Raw genomic sequence first — 17142 nt, forward strand, 5'->3', positions numbered from 1 at the left:
TCTGACTTTATGCAATCAGAATCATTAATAACAAAATAGGGAGACTCGAGGGAAAGGCTATAGCTCCAGATATCCAGTAGGGTCCAATTAAATTAGATTTTTGTATATGCAGTGAAAATCTTGTAGAAAAAGCATCTTACCTATTTTGTATGTCAGAGATAGAGCTCACGTGCTTCTAGAACCTTCCTCTCTGCATTCTAAGCACCCCAAATGACCCAGCTGCTTTCACTCACCTGCTCACAAGGGTTTTGTCTTTGCTTTCACCATTCCATTGGAAGTACTGGTACAGAAAATAGTTCATCAAGATTGTCCCTTGTACCCCGAGGGCCAACATGAAAAGGTTGAAGGCCACGCTGCTCCAGCCGTGTCTCCGTAAAGATGAGGAGAGGAACCCGAAGCCCAAGGCTGCCACAAGAGTCAAATCCTGGAAGACTGTGAAGGGGAAGAGGGGAGGGGAGTGGACACAAAGGGAGAAGCGGTGAAAGTGGCCAGTGTGGCCACTGGAAGGGACATCTGAGATCATTTACGAGAACTTGGTGTGCACAGTGGCACACTCCTGAAATCCCAGCACTCAGGGAGGCTGAGGCAGGTAGATCTCTGTGAGCTCGAGGCCAGCCTGGTCTACAAAGTGAGTACTGGACAGCCAAGGCTACACAGAAAAACCTTGTCTCAAAAAAAAAAAAAAAAAGGAGAGCTTGTTAAATTGCCTCTCCTCTTTGAGCCTCAACTTTCTCATCTGAAAAAGGGGGAAATGACCATTCAGCCTGAGATGGGGGAAGGTGAGTTAAAGCTGGTGAAGAGCTTCAGGCAGGTAGGAGAGCACAGGGAAAAGGCAATGGTTATGAGGAATGAACGCTATGACGAGGACAAGTGCAGTGTCGTGGCCCCTGCTTGGCCCATCATTGGCACTCGGTGAAGGGAAAATTGCGCTGGGGTTGTGGGGGCAGAATTCCGCCCTGGTCATGCACACTAAGATCTCAGCAGCTGAATAATCCAGGTGAGACAGAAATGAGAAGACAGAGGTGACCTCAGAGTCCTGTGGCATGAGCCAAAACATCTTCATAAGAAGCAGGTAGGAAAAAATTATGTATTATTATAATATACTATACTTATAATACACACACACACATAAATAAAACAACCTGGGTGTTGGTGGCAGCACACGAGAAGTGCCAGCATGATGAGTCAGCAAGAAAAGGTACTTGGCGCTGGAGAGATGGCTCAGAGGTTTAGAACACTTGCTGTTCTTCCAGAGGTCCTGAGTTCAATTCCCAGCAACCACACGGTGGCTCATAAGCATCTATAGTAAGATCTGCTGTGTAGGCAGAATGTTGTATAAATAATAAATAAATCTTTAAGAAAGAAAGAAAGAAAGAAAGAAAGAAAGAAAGAAAGAAAGAAAGAAAGAAAGAAAGAAAAGGTAATCATTTCACAAGCCTGAGTTTGGCTTCCTGAATCCATAGGAGAAGGAGTCCTGAATGTTGTCCTTTGACCTCCACTAGGGCTCTCGAATGCACATATTCACACAGGTGAGCATGCATACATACAAGTGATCAAAGTTTAAAAAAAAAAAAAAAAGGAAAAAGAAGCTGAGCAGTGGTGGCGCACGCCTTTAATCCCTGAACTCAGGATGCAGAGGAAGGAAGATCTGTGGGTTCAAGGCCAGCCTGGTCTACAGAGTGAGTTCCAGGATGGCCAAGGCTACACAGAGAAACCCTGTCTCAAAGAAAATGAATGAAAGAAATAAGGAAAGGAAGGAAGAAAGGAAGAAGGGAAGGAAAGAAGGAAGTTGTCTCTTTCCCAGTTCTTGTGAGAGACTGATGGGCCTCGGGGCTTGAGCAGGAGCTGAGACAGGTGAAGCAAAAGTCCTCCCAGAGGCCCCAGCAGAAGGATGAGGGGGCTACTTTCATGTGATTCCAGTTTTTAAAAATAATTACCACATGTAAGCCAGAACCAGACAAACTTGGCTTTGGTGAGACTGGGCACTTCCCAGCTGTGTGGTCTGGGTGGCTCTGAGCTTCAGAGGAGCCCAGTGTTTAACGGCCAGCGGCGGCTGATCTTGACCAGCAGCTTGCCTGGACTGAGAGGTCCCCAGGAGATCAGCAAACTGACTCTGGGCAACTAGGGATGCCTCTTGGCTCTGGACCCCACCCTGCGGCTCCCCTGCCTCCTGGCTGCTGCAAGGTGGGCATCCCTGCTCTAGAATGCCCCTCACCCATTACATCATTGCCACAGGCCAGAAACAGCAAAAGCCAGGGGCCCACAAACTCGAAAGTGATCTTCCCCCATCTAAACTGTTCCTTTAGGGTATTAGCCACAGCAATAAAATAAAATAAAAAAAAAGTCGAACTGAAAGTGGGTTGCTTTAGATAAAGCAGACAGAGCCGGGGTGGTCTTACCCTAAACCATTGATTGGAGCCTTCACCCTAGTTTCAGTACTACCCTCTTCCAGTTCTCACCAGTGTAACAGGAACAATTCCACAAGTTCCTCACACTCTCCCCGATGAAATGGGATGATACGTGGAAAGACTATTTTACCAGCAGACATTGATCAATTTCTTTTCTTTCTCTCTTTTTCTTTTCTTTTTGGAGACAGGGTTTCTCTGTGTAGCTCTGACTGTCCTGGACTCGCTTTGTAGACCAGGCTTGCCTCGAACTCACAGAGATCCGCCTGCCTCTGCCTCCCTGAGTGCTGGGATTACAGGCGTGCGTTGGTTGTTTTTCTACAAGCCTGATGGCTGCACAGATTTCCCCCCACCCTGACTACGGTGTGAGGTTTATGAGAAAATACTCATAACTCATCTTTTTTGCTATCTTCTTTTCATCAGTATGACTTTGTGCCAACAGCTTAGAAGCACCTTTAGTTACTCACCCATTTCCCCCCTGTAAAACAGCTCACGGCCATTTATTATTTTAAAATAGTCCACCTGTCATGGTGGTGGTACAGACTGGTGACTGAAGGGCCAGAAGCAGGAGGATCAGAAATTTAAAGCCAGCCTGGGCTACACTGTGTGTATGTATGTATGTATGTATGGGGGGTGGGAAGTGGGATGGCTGGAGAGATGGCTCAGCGATTAAGAGCCTTTTCTGCCTTTGCAGAGGACCCAGGTTCAGCTCCCAGCACCCACGTGGTGGTGGCTCACAGACACCTGTGTCTCCATTTCCGGCAGACCTGATGCCTCCTCTGGCCTCTCTGCAGGTACTAAGCATGCCTATGGTGCACAGACATACATGCAGGCAAAACACTCATTAAAAAAAATACACTAACCCCCACCACCACCAATATACACATTATCACCAAAAACCAACCGAATCCCTCTGAGGCCTTGGCTTATTAGGAAAAGGGGACCGGTCTGAGGACAAAAAGCCACAGCAGATGCTGCTCACTTATAATTACATACACTTCCCACAAGCCTCTACAGTGGGCTGGCCCAGAATCCCAAAGTCCCTGGATGGCAGTGTATGCCTCACCTGTGACCGCATGCACAATGTTTAAAATGTCACTGAGGACAGAGAGCCCCTCCCTCATGGCCACACCTAAGGTTCTTCCTAAAAAGAATGTTCTCTTCCATGCCTGTCTCACCCCCAGTGTGGTGGATCAGGCTTCCTGTCTTCAGGGAGTGAAGCTGGGTGTCCCTCTCACTAGTTCAGTGGTCCCCCAGGGCTCCACAGAGAGTCAGCCCAGGCCTGGGGCTGTGGGTCTCAGCCAGCTCTGCAGAGAGCTTCCAGTTCATGGAGGTGACAAGCTGGAACTCATCAGAAGGCTCCACACTGGGCCCCTGCTGTCTTTGATCCTGGTGGCGGCATCAGCTGTCCAGTCCCCGGAGGGCTTCCCTTCCCATCCCCCAGCTTCTCTTTTCTATGTAACCCTGAAACTTTTGGCTACATGCTCTCCTGGGTTCTCTCTCTCTCTCTGTCAGTCCACTTGCCCCACTCTCTCCTCTCTTCCTCTCTCACTCTTCCATCTCCGTTTTCTTATATGGCCTAGTTCAGTCTGGACCCTTGATGACGCCTCTAGCTGTACTTTTCCTCCTAGCTACAGTAAAAACCTTGGCCTCATGCCAGGCATGGCCTTTAATCCCAAGCATTCGGGAGGCAGAGGCAGTTGGATCTCTGAGTGCTAGTCAGGCCTACAAACTGAGTTCCCAGACAGCCAGGGCAGAAAACCCTGCCTTGAAAAATAAAAATAAAAAACCAAACCAACAATAGCAACAATGAAACCTCCTCATTCTGCCTTGGAGTGGTCACGTCCTCCTTTTCATTCACAGACCACAGGGCAAGCCGACCTACGTGCTGTAAAATCACCACAGCTGATGGCTGTTTCCACAGGGTAAAGGTGGTGCTGGCCACTCCAGCCTTCTGTGTGCAGGCACAGACCGGGGAACTCAGCCACGGACAAGCTGCTTAATTGCACTTTTGGCAGTTTCTTTCCCAAGTCCCAGACAACAGAATGCCCCCCCCCCAAAAAAAAATGGTGAGAGATATTTCCCCGCCTTCTATGCACAGTGAGATGTTTCCAAATGGTCTCTGAAGGAATTCGGGGCCATTGTGATGGGGAAGGCACTGCTGAAGCTATTTCTGTCCAGGGTCTGGCATGAGGCCAGAGAGAGCTGTTTACTAACCATCACCACAGGAGGAAATCACCTGCCTCAGGTCTCAGTCTTAGCTGTGCGTACTGTTGGCCTGCAGGTGGTTAGTTCTGTTGGCCTGCCCCCAGGGACCCAGCAATCGCTCATGTCATGGTCTGCCTACAAGGTGCAAATGTGTGCAGGCCGATAAAAGGACCACCAGCTACTCAGCCCTATCTCTGCTCTCTCTCTTCATTTCCTCTCTCCTCTGTGTGTTCTCCCCCCCTCTCCCACTTTCTGTCTCCTCTGGACGGTGACTTGATCGACCCCCCCCTCTTGTGAGGTTGGCAAACCCTCCCAAGAGTTGCCTCCCAATAAGCCTGCATTTATACTTTCATTTGGCTTGAACTGGCGGGAGAATACCTTTTCACACACAAGATGGACATGCTCATTACCGGAAAGTTCCTTTGGTGTCAGAGGCCACTGAAAGGCACTTCCTTTTTAGAACACAGAGTTTCTGTCAGACATAGGCATTTAAAGGGTATAACACCCCTGAAGCCTGGAGCCTTAAGAGTTGTCATTCAGGAGACTGTACCGTCTCCCCTGACATGGGTGGAAAGGAGGAAAGATACGCTGGTGGGGTTCCTTCTCCTGTCCATCTTCCTGGCAATACTATAGTGTGGGGGGAGGAACATGGCATCCTTTGCACTTCCTCTTGGGGTGGTCGAAATTTCCTCGGGAGCCAAGCAGGAAATGTGTGTCTGAAGGTAAGATGCACATTTGGGAATGAGAACCGTGGCCAGATGAAAAGCCTGGAAATATTTCAGTTGAGCCTATGGTTGCACATTGCCCCTAAACACAACCTGTCTGCCACTTGGCAGCAATGCAGTGTCACTGAGGTTCGGAGGGGACAACCGGAGTGAGCTCAGTGACTCTCCCACGGCCACACAGCACAGGAAATTCTGAACTGGTACCGTGAGTGCCTTTCTGCCACGAAGGCTGTCTCTCAATCTGGCTTGTGCCTCATCATGCTAAAGGATCTCAGGCAAGTCTTTTGCCCTTTCTGAGTCTCAGTTTCCCTCTCCAGAAACCATAAGCTTGGGCTTGATAGTCTCTGTGCCCTTACAGCTCTGGGGTCATTTTGAAGATGAGGTTAGAGGAGGGTAGAGAGGAAGAGGGTAGAGTTGAGCCTGAATGAGAGGATGGGGGTGGGAAGAGGCATTTCCTGGCCCAGCTGCCACTGATGCCAGGTATGGAGGCCTCAAAGGGTGGGGTCTGTTAGTTCACAAGCTGTCCCTCCCTCTCCTCCCCAGGAAGAGACCTGTGCCTTAGGAAGAAGAGACTTAGGGCAACAGTTTCCAGACAGCTCTTTCGCTGTTTTAGGAACCTGTGCAGTCAGTTCAGATCTTTGTTGATAACATCTGGCCTCAGGCGCCCTCCCTGCCCCCACCAGGCTTTCCCATTTCCTCTCCAGCCTCCTAAGGCTCCAGACTCACAATGACTCTTCTCAGGGCTCATTCCTGCCCCTTCCCATCCCCACCCCAGGTCTGAGTCCCACTCAGGCTCGGGGCACCTCCCCGGTTATTAGCCTCAGCCTCTCAGAGCACCACAACGGCCAGGCCTGATAAACTGGTGGACCGCCAGGTGTTTGGGGTTTGATAAGGAGCTGAGAGGGCGGAGTCGGGGAGGAATTTTACTGCCTGAGTGAAGTTCAGAGCACAGCAGCAAGGCATGGGACTCATTCCCCAAGACTGGTCCCACTTCTCAGCCTCACAGTCTGCCATAATCACCATTTATCTTTCCTGTTTTACAGGAGGAGGAGGGAGACACAGAGGGGCGCTGTGACCTAGGACAGGTCACGCATGGAGACAAAGGTGTGCGCAACCTCACAGATCATTGTTTTTTTATGCCACATCTGACCACTGAGTTTGCCTGTCAGGGCTGAGGCCTGGTTCTCTCTGTGTGTCTCAGCTTCCTAATCTGTAAAATGGGTAGTGGCATCTGCTCACTGGCTCCTGTTTGGTCTGGCGCTGTGACAGGGGCAGGACTGGCTGCCAAATGGTCAGGTGTGCTCTTTGGATGACAGTTCCCTCTCTGAGACTCTCCATTTACATAACTGCAGCTCAGCCCTTGAATTCCTCCACAAAGACCTTTTCCCTTTCCCCCTTCTGGTCCTGCCCACCCACTCTAGTCCCTTCTAATAGCCTGAGGAAACAAGACTTCTGGAAGGCACTCTAAAGCCTTGGGGGCCATAGCGCTCCGCACCATCTCCTTCCCCAGAGACTCTGCTCCCTCCCGAACACCACCATCACGGAGCAGTCTGGGAACAGAAACAGCTTTCCCTGAGAGGGAGGCCCCAGGTGTGGGGTACTCACTCCTCGCTGGGAAACCCCTCTTGTTTTCCCATAACCCCTTTCCCTGCCCCAGGAGAGCAGGGGCCAATGGGTGGCTTACAAAGCAAAAATCCCAAGGGATGGTACCCCCAGTTTGGCAGATGGGCTGTCTTTGGTAAACTGTTTCAGTAATGGCCCCAGAGGAACATGCCTCTGGGTGGGGTGGGGGGGTCGCTCTCCTATGAGTTTGCCCTTATAATTATCGTCAGACAATGGGGTATGGGTACACATTGTATAAACACCTCCTCCCCCACCCCGTTCTGTTCTCATAAAGTCCTCTGCTGCCATGTGACGTCTAGGCTGGCCTGATGGGAAACCAACTGCTGGCCAGAAGAAAATGAGGCCAGGTGGAACCATCTTGCCCCAGTTAACCTTCTAGGTTTTGGACAGGGGTGTGACCCTGAGTGAAACTGCCAGCTGCGTGATGCCCACTTGCACTTGCTGAGCCACAGAGTCATAGCCATGGGTAAATGACATGGTGTGTGTGTGTGTGTGTGTGTGTGTGTGATAGGGTTTCTCTGTGAAGCCCTGGCTGTCCTGGAACTCACTATGTAACTAAGGCTGGCCTTGAACTCAGAGATCCACCTGCCTCTGCTTCCTGAGTGCTGGGATTAAAGGCTTGTGGCACTACCTCCTGGCTTGACATGATCGCTTCTTTCAGGCACTGACATTGGGGATGGTTGTTACACAGCTGTAGATGACCGACAGAGTCGGCTTCCCTGAAGCGTCTCACAGACATCTCCACCTCCGGGCCAGAGCGAACATATCACTGTTCATTTACACCACATCTGGCCTGTTTTTGTGTCTCTTAACTTAAGAACTGGCACAGAGTGGTAGTTTGAATGAGAGCAGCCTCTGCAGGCTCAGAGAGTAATTGGTCCTTTGTTGGAGAAACTGCTTGAGCATGGTTAGGAGGTGTGGCCAGTTGGAGGAGGTGTGTCACAGGGTCAGGCTTTGAGGCTTGAAATGCCTCCTGCCCTCGCTAGTGCACTCCGGGCGCCTGCCTGAGGTCAGAAGTGTGAGCGTTCAGCGTTCCTGCCTCCGCGCCCTCATTCCACCAACCTGGACTCTACCCGTCAGAACGGCAGACCGATCAAATGCTTTCTTTCATGAGTTGCCTCGGTCATGGCGTTTCACCCAGTCATAGAGGATCAATAGACACTAAGGCGCACAGCTAGAGTCCAGCCACGCGTTGGAGACATTCCCGGCCCTGCTCTTTCCCCACGTGTAGGTGATTTCATCTCCTAAATGTGGCTTGAGGCTGACTCTACTCCCGCTCTCCCACCCTGTGCCCATTTGGCTCCATTACCGGTCAGCAGAACAAGGAGCGTGCACCTTGGAAGATGTCCAAGACAGTCCTTACAGGCTGCTGGAAGAAAAGATTAGCACCTCCAGTTTTATGTTTTATCTAAGTCTTTATCTGTCTACACATGTTAGTTCTTTCTTTTCTGCTCTTCGAGACAGGGTTTCTCTGTGTAGCCTTGGCTCTCCTGGAATCGCTTTGTAGGCAGGCTGGCTTCAAACTCATGGAGATCTGCCTGCCTTTGCCTCCCAGAATGCTGGGACTACAGGCATGCACCACTGGGCCCAGCTGTAGTTTGTTCTTTCTTTCTTTTTTTTTTTTTTAAGTCAGTATTTCTCTGTGTAACAACCCTCACTGCCCTGGCACTCTTTGTAGACCAGGCTGGCCTCAAATTCATAGAGATCCACCTGCCTCTGCCTCCTGAGTACTAGGATTAAAGGGGTGTGCCACAATGTCTGGATTTGAAAAAGTTTTTTACATGGTAATTTTTTAAATCCTTGTTATTCATTCATTTAAAATTATTATTATTATTATTATTCCTGGTGTGTGGGGGTTTAAAGAGGGCATTAGAAGCCTTAGACTTGGAGTTACAGATGTGCATGGTGGGAACTGAACTTGGGTGGGTCCTCTGGCTTTTAACCACTGTGTCACCTCTCTCACCCTATCTATATATTTTTAGATTTCTGTTTCATTACAGAAATTTTAAAAAAATAATTTATTATTTGTTTTTTATTATATGTACGTTGGTGTTCTGACTGCATTGGTGTCTTTCTGTGAGAGTGTTGGATCCCCTAGAACTGGAATTACAATTCTGAGCTGCCATGTGGGTACTGGGAATTGAACCTGGGTCCTCTGGGAAGAACAGCCTGGGCTCTTAACCACTGAGCCATCTCTCCAGCCCCCTTATTACAGAACTTTTAAGAATTACATTTATTTGTTTGTTTGTTTGTTTAGAACATACAGAAGTTGAGGTCAACCTGCAGGCACCAGTTTGTCTGAGTGGCTCCCACCTACTGGTTAGGGGACAAGTGGCTCAGCCCTACTGTGACAGAGGCCATGAGACACACTGTTCAGACACAAGCAAACAAACACAGTGTGCCTGACTCTCAACCCGATGTGCCAATGCCTGCTGAATGACTGTGGGCCAAGGACAACATAAGAGTACCGATTTCCTCGATAAGAAATCGAGGGCGTAGCAGCCCGCCTCGTTGGGCTGCTGCGAAGATCCAACCGGAAGCTGTTTGAATAGTGCCTGCTGTACAGCAAAGGCTCAATAAAGACCAACTGCCCAATCCGTGCTTCCAGACTCCACGCTGGGTGCAATACTCAAGTCAGTGGAGGAACATGGCTGAGCGGAGTTAAAATAAACATTGGGTTGGATTTAACAGGAGTGAGTGAGTGAGTGAGCGAGTGAGCCGGTCGATGGTGGTGCACACCTTTAATCCTGGCACGCCAGAGACAGCGGCAAGTGAGTCTCTCTGAGTTCAAGACCTGCCTGGTCTGCTAGTTCTAGGACAGCCAGGAATACATAGAAAAACCGTGTCTTAAAAGACAACAGAAAAAGCACACGCGTGCACACACACACACACACACACACACACACACACAGAGGAGGAATTGGAACTGTGCCAGGAGCCTCTGGCTTCACCTCTGCTTCCAGCTAACCGGTCAGTTCACACTGCAGAGGACCAAACCCCGACTCTGCCAGACTCGGGCTCTGTCACTGGGACGCCCCTCAAGGAGCCCATCTGTTTATCCTGAGCACCCTGTCAGGGAGAGGAGAGGCTGCAGACATGTTGGGATGCTTTGTACAGAAGCGAGCACACTCCACTGTGGTCGTGTGGCTTACCCGAGTCGCTCTCATCACATGAAATAACACAGCCACACATGAAATAACCGTCTCTACACTCCCCTGCAGCCACTCATTTTGGCTCTAAACTCACACCCATGGCAGGCTTCCCAGCCTTGCAGAGGGGTCAGGGAACAGGAGAGATGGAGTATAGAAAAGAGCCAGCAAGCAGGGTTGGAGAGGCAGTGAGGGTCTCTTTCTTGCAGAGGACCAGTGTTTGGTTCCCAGCACCCCCCACTGACTGACTCACTATTTTAACTCCGGTTCCTAGGGGATGTGGGGCTCTACATTCCTATCCACACACCCCCACACACAATTAAAAAGGAGGGAGACACCCTATAACAGAACACAGTGACAGTCATCGCACAAAGAGAGAAGGGGAGCAGAAACTAAAACATCGTAAGGACCATTTGCACAGGGAATTCAGGACCACAGGCAAGCAGCTCTGTGCCCAGAAATCCAGGTGGGGCTCACGGAGGACAGAAATCAGGTGCACGCCTGAAGCTCAGCCCACACTGTCTCCACACAATCGACGGAAGGGCTGGAAACCCTTTCTTTTTTTTTTAGAATAATTTATTTTACGTGCATTAGTATGAATGTGTCATTCAGTATGAATGTGTCCGATCCCTTGGACAGTTGTGAGCTGCCATGTGGGTGTTGGAATTGAACCCAGAGCAGGCAGTGCTCTTAACCACTGAGCATCTCCTCAGCCCCTGGAAACCCTTTCTTTGGGAATGCTGTAGAAAGGAGTGCCCGTTCCCTTGGAGAGCCGAAGACCTCCTCTCCCCTCAGCCCCTTCCCCCCTTTGACCCCTCTCCCAGGCACCTCACCTTGATAGTGCTCCAAGAACTTGTTATCCACCTGATCCACCGAGGGAGAGGGAAGAGAGGAAGAGGAAGAGGAAGCCTGATAGGGGATGAAATAAAAGAGAGGAATAAAAGCCGCCTGCAGCAGGAGGGCCCCCAGCGGCAGGCAGAAGCGCAGGGACCGTGGGTACTTAGAACCCATCTTGGATCTGTTGCTGTGCCCAGTCTCTGCCAGCACCCGGCCTCACTGGTGTCCCCTACGCCGCTCGAAGGAGCGATAGGAAAGCCACCGCCAAAGGTCTTATCTGAGGCTGCAGGGCTGGCCGGGCTGGCCTAACACAGAGAGGAGGGTTGTCACAGGAGGAAGAGGCAACACGTTTATTCAAGGCGCTTTTCCATCAACCAGTCCTGGCCTTCCTGTCGGGAGCTCCTCCTACGCTCAGTTTTACTTATTTTGTCTGTCGTTTCTGAGCTAGGGGATCACTATGTGGCCCTGGCTTGGAACTCATTCTGTAGACTACACTGATCCCGGACTTGCAGCCATCCCCCTGCTTCTGCCTCCTGAGTGCTAGGACGGCAGGCAAGCGGCTTTGTGCTCGGTTTGAAGGAGAGCATCCTGTTCGCTTGACATCCACCCATCATCCTTTATACGTGTTCCCTGGAAGAAAGGCAGGGCCTGGGCTTAGAGCTGATGGCTGGAGTTCTGTGGAAGAGCATGAACCAGGCCCAGGCGCCTGGTCCCAGCAACCATTTTGACAAAAGAGAAGGCATCTTGGTTTCTTTTCTCTCTCTTTCTTTCTTTGATTTTTCAAGATAGGGTTTCTCTGTGTAGCCCTGGCTGTCCTGGAATTCATTATGTAAACCAGGCTGGCCTTGAACTCACAGAGCATGCCACCGCATGGCGCACAGTTCAAGATACAGTTCATCCTGATGGGGAAGGCGACGGCAGCTTGAAGCAGCCCCACCTCTCGTCTGCAGTGCAAAGAGAGAAGTGCATGCTGGGTAGTGTTCCGCTCCCTTCCTTCACTTACACAGCCAGGCCCACCCACCATTAAGAAGTGTCTTCTCATGTCAAGTTACAGAAACGAGCTAATCCCCCACAGGCAAGAATCCAGCCCAAGTGATTTACCAAGCTCACAACGCTCTCACAGAGGGATGAATCAATGTCCCAACTTTTCAAAAAGGGAAACTGAGGCTCAGAAGTGACTTTAGATTCACAAAAACTTACCTTTAAAATTTACCACATGGTGGGCTGGGGAGACGGCTCTGTAGGTAAGGACACTTGCTGTGCAGGCATGAAGACAAGAGTTCAAATCCACACATGACCTCTTGGGCTTGCACTAGCAGTGCTACAGGGCACGGAGACAGGAGAATCCCCGGGGTTTGCTGGCCGCCAGCTTAGTTCCACATTCATCAAAAGAATAATGCAAAAAGCGACAGAGCTGGACATCTGACATACTCCTCCGACTCCATATGTGCACATGGGTAAGCATACCTGCACACATGAACCACGTACCCCACACAAATGAGCAGATAAATAAGCCTTACCCCGTAAATCAGGGCACCCAGGAGGCTCTTGTGACGCACACCTTGACTGAACAGAGGAGAGTAAAGCAGGCTGCTCAGCTGTGCTGGGGGAGGCAGACGGGAGCGACGCAGCTCCAGCTGCTCAGTTATATGGTTAACCTGCCTGCGTTGAAATGCTTGCTTTTGATTTTTTTTTTCTTCTTCTTCTGAGACAGGGTTTCTCTGTTCGCCCCTGGCTATCCTGGAACTCACCCTGTAGAACAGGCTGGCCTTAAACTTAAGATCTGCCTGCCTCTGCCTCCCACTTGCTGGGATTAGAGGTGTGCACTGTCTCTGCCGGTGGCACATGCCTCTGATCAGGCTGAGTTGGGTAGCTCCGGCCTGAGTGTGGGCAGCACACGTTCTGTGGTCTGGGATCGTGGAGTGGAAAGTGAGACAATCACCGGCGATTGTCCTCCTCCTCTTCAGGGTTTACTTATTTATGTGTTTTGCCTGAATGTATATTAATGTAGCCCATGTGTGCCTGCAGTGCCCAAGGAGGGCAGAAGAGGGCATTGGGTCCCCTGGAACTAGAGTTCGGGATGGGCCTCCATGTGGGTGCTGGGGACTGAGGCCTGGGTCCTCTGGAAAAGCAGTGACCGGTGCTCACAGCAGGGCCGTCTCCCCAGTCTCTCCCTTTGTTTCTTGACTGTGAATATGAGCAGCAACCTGGTCCTGTGGCCACGCCTTCCTTACCATGTTGGACTGTCAGGAAAAGTCAAGCCGTAACTTGCTTCATCACAGCGATAGGAAAGGAGCCGATACAGAGCCAGCCAGTGGTCCATCCTGAGACAGATGGAGAAAGCAGGTCGCTGGGGGCATGTAAAACAACAACTCCTTCAAGTTGTTCCCAAGTGGCAATGGTTGAGGTCAACGAACACAGGTGGTGACCAAGAAGTAGGGCCTCCGTTCTTCTCCAGAGGACTGTCCACGCCAAGCGTGTGAGCTTGCGCTGGGCATTGGGTGTGGTCATCCATTCAACACCAATGAGATTTGGAGCAAGGCAGTCTGGGTTCAAATCTGCAATTTATTAGCTGTGGTCTTGGGCAAGACAGTAAGTCAGTCTCATAATGTTGGTGTAAAGATCCAGTGAGGTGATGGCAAGGTGTTCCATGTTTACCCGGCATGTGTAAGGCCCTAGGTTTAACCCTCCAATACCAGGAAAAAATACAAATAAAACAGAAGCGTTTTGTGTATGTGTCCTTTCAGATGTCTTCCCATTCACGTGAAACTGCACCCCCACCCCAGAACTATATAGCACACAGTTGTCTTGCTTTCTTTCATGAACAGTTTGTCGAAGCAGTTTCCAAGCAGAAAGGTCTTTCCACAGCATTTTAGCACGGTGCCTAAGCGTCCAGGCCATGGGGGCAGATGGCATGGGTTTGAATCCTAACTTTTTCCCATACTGTGTGACCTTGGCTAGGTGAATTCACCTCTGTGCTGCAATCTTCTAATCTACGTTATGGTGTCAGCAGTCATTTCCCCTTCCCAGCACTGTTGTGAGAATTAAAGCAGAATGTATACGATCTTTAGAGCTTCAGCAATAAGTGCTTGCGCCAGCAAGATGGCTCAGCAGTGGTTTGCCACTGAGCCTGACATCCCAAGTTTGATACTCCAGGACCCACTTGGCAGAAGAAGAGAAGCAACTCCTTCAACTTGTCCTCTGACCTTCACACATGCCCAATCTCAAATAATTAAATGTAACCTAAGTGCTGCGTGTAACTGTGCTCCATGCTACATAGATTTCCAGGTAGAAACGTGTGATCCTCCATTGGACCAATCTGCTTTGTGGGACATCTGAGCTGTTTCCTGTCTCAATTTCTTTCCCATTTCCTACCAGGTAGGATCTCAGATAACCCAGCCTGATCAAATTCTCTGTAGTCAAGGATGACCTTGATCTCCTGATCTTTCTGCCTCCACCTCCCAAATGCTGTGGTTACAGGCTTGAGCCATCACCCTTGCTGCGTGGTCCATTCCTGAACACCAAGGTGAGCTTCCTTCCTCGAGAGGTTCCCTGGGGATAAAGGTAGGTGTGTAAGCCAGCAACACCTGGTCTTTGCTGGGACTCTGTGGGCACAAAGCTCAAGGCAGCTGGGCCAGTGATACCCAGTGGAAGCTACAGGGGAAGATGCTGTGCCTATTTGTGAAACAGGCTCACTCCAGTTTTGCTCAGAGCTCAATTGAAGCCCAAATGCGAACCCCAGCATCTTGTTATCATAATGTGCCAGGAAGGACAGGCCTAACTTCCCATCTGACCTTGCACCTCTGTTTTGATTTTAGACAGCCGTATTAGTTGCTTCTCTAGTTGCTGTGACAATAACAAAATACCCAACAGAAGTAGCTGAAGGAAGGACGGGCCAGCCTCCTACCTTGACCCACAGTCTGTGGTGTGGGCCCATCATCTAGAGAGGCCTCGGCGTTGGGAGCTTGAGGCAGCTGCCCACACGGCAGCCACAGTCAAGAGGCAGAGAGAGATGAACATGGGTCAGTTCACTTTCCCCTTTTTATTCTGCCTAGGACCTCTAACTCAAGGAATGGTACTGGCATGGGTCTTTCCGTCTCAGTTAGGGGTTGGTCTGATGCTGTATTTTGATGCTAACTACTGGCCCTCAAGATCTGGTTACTGCTTGCATAAACCTATCCTTGTTGTGTGAACCTGCCAAAGACCAATCAACGTGATTGGCTGATTAAAGGCCTAAAACCTAAGCAGGGCAAAATGGGGTAGCCTGGGGTTTCAGTTCAAGAGAATCATGGGAAACAGAGGGATGGGAAGAGAAGAGGCAGGAGGACGCCACAACAGCGTGGAGAAGGAACCATGTGGGCGGGGAGGAAGGATTCTGAGGATGGTGTGGATGGAGAAACACCAAGATAAAAAATATAAGCAAGTATCTTGGGGTTATGGATGGAAGGATTGATTGGTTATTGATTATGGATGGAAGGATTGGTTAGGGAATGGTTAAGGCAGATGGCATTGGATGGGGGCTGGGAGATGGTGAGGTTATCGAGACAGCGTAGGTGAAATATCTGCCCAGCCCAATGTAAATAAGGCAATTACAAAATTTAACAGGTGTCTGTGTCTTATTAATTGTGATATTGGGTTAAATAATGCCGCCGAAATAATTACAGGGCAAAAAGTACATAACAATATATAGCCCAATCCCATTTTATCGCCAACAACAGTTAACCCAATCTAGAAACTTCTTCACATGCAAATGATAATTCTAGATCCTCAAGTTGGCATTGAAGATTAAGGACCACAGCAGCAGACTCTAGTAGCCCAGGCTGACCTTGAACTTCCGATCCTCCCACTTCGGTTACCCACTGCTTCGATAAGCACACACCAGAGTGCCTGACTTAGGAGGGGGCAGGGATGGGACCTAGGGCTTTGTACATGCCAGGGAAGCACGTGCTCTACCAGCTGAGCTACATACAACCCCGCCCCCAACCTCTAACAGAGCAAGTCATCTCCTCCTTGTTAGTCATCTGTGAGAGGGCTACTGCTCATCTCCTCTGCTTCCAAACGGGTGGTGAAGCAAGGGAGCGGGGGTGAGACCTGGAAAGAGGCTGACATAGGTCAGCTTACTTGTGTGCACTCTGGATCTCCAGAGGCTATCTCAGGGCTTGTGGGGAAAGGGAGGCACTTGGCTAGAGCCCAAGAGACTCACCGACCGTGTGTGAAGCGATACATGCTGCTCCGAGAAGCACAAAGGAAGGACTCAGGGACAGCAGTCCCCTTTGGGCCTGTCCCTGGGCTGGCGGCAAGAAGACCATTCTCTTGGGTTGACCAGATGGCTCTGTGGGTAAAGATCCTTTCCACCAAGCCCAACAACCTGAGTTCGATCACTGTACACTGTAAGGTAGGAAGGAGGGCCACCATGCCCACTCATGCATGCACTCGCACCGCCCCCTCCCCAATAAACAGTACCTAATAAAAAGACACCGCTCTTATTTTCTCGGCCCGGACAACGGCATCAACTCTGGCTGCCGGCAGCTGTGGCAGGCTCAGGTGTACGTGCTGGTCCCCCGTAGGTTGGTGCTGAGCTAATAGCTTTTCTCTATGAACTACGATGGTCAGGAGACTCTGTAAAATGGAGCTAACAGGACTCAGCCTCTAGACCCCAGGCTAGAAGTGGGCTCTGGCACAGAGTAGACCCGTGACTCAAGGACACCGAGTTGTCATCAGAATAAGGAGTGTCACTGGAGTTCCGAGTCCGGGCCCTGGTAAGCTCAACACGCTAGTTGGGCCACCGGTCCTTGAGAAGCCAATTAGGCAGACACATTATTAGAGAAAATGGGGGTGGGGGGAAGGACTTTATTTACCTGCCCACAACGAGATAGGGACAAAGCCACCAGTGACCCTCTCTACGCCTCCGCAGGCTCACATTCAGTCCTAACAAGAAGGCAAGATCTACAGAGAGCCAGGGTGTTCAGGACACAGCAGTCTGGGTCAAGGTGTGGTCCCGCCCATCGCTGACCCAGGATTGTCTCAGCTCTAGGCATTCAGGCAGGGTGGTTGGTGAGGTTGTGAGGCTTTCCTGAAGCCCCTGTTCTGGCTGCCCCGTGCCTCAGGCTTTTCTGAGGCTGATACTCCTGTGGGATTCCAGGTTCTTGGGGTCTACTGTTTCAGTAGTCTGATGGCTAATGGCAGCTTGAGGGA

General features: G+C 50.4%; 1 protein-coding gene across 1 annotated transcript in view; it reads right to left on the reverse strand.

The window, feature by feature from the left end:
• Positions 1-11211, reverse strand: part of Rhce (Rh blood group CcEe antigens) — a 31983-nt gene extending 20772 nt beyond the window's left edge. Inside the window, exons 1-2 of the mRNA XM_060379322.1 lie at positions 10944-11211; positions 234-432 (exon numbers count right to left, since the gene is read on the reverse strand). Of these exons, the coding sequence (XP_060235305.1) occupies positions 234-432; positions 10944-11121 (377 nt within the window). The 5' untranslated portion in view covers positions 11122-11211. The remainder of the gene's footprint in view (positions 1-233; positions 433-10943) is intronic.
• Positions 11212-17142: the final 5931 nt, after the last annotated feature.

The sequence above is a fragment of the Meriones unguiculatus genome, chromosome 3 (genome assembly GCF_030254825.1).
Source record: "Meriones unguiculatus strain TT.TT164.6M chromosome 3, Bangor_MerUng_6.1, whole genome shotgun sequence".
NCBI lineage: Eukaryota > Metazoa > Chordata > Mammalia > Rodentia > Muridae > Meriones > Meriones unguiculatus.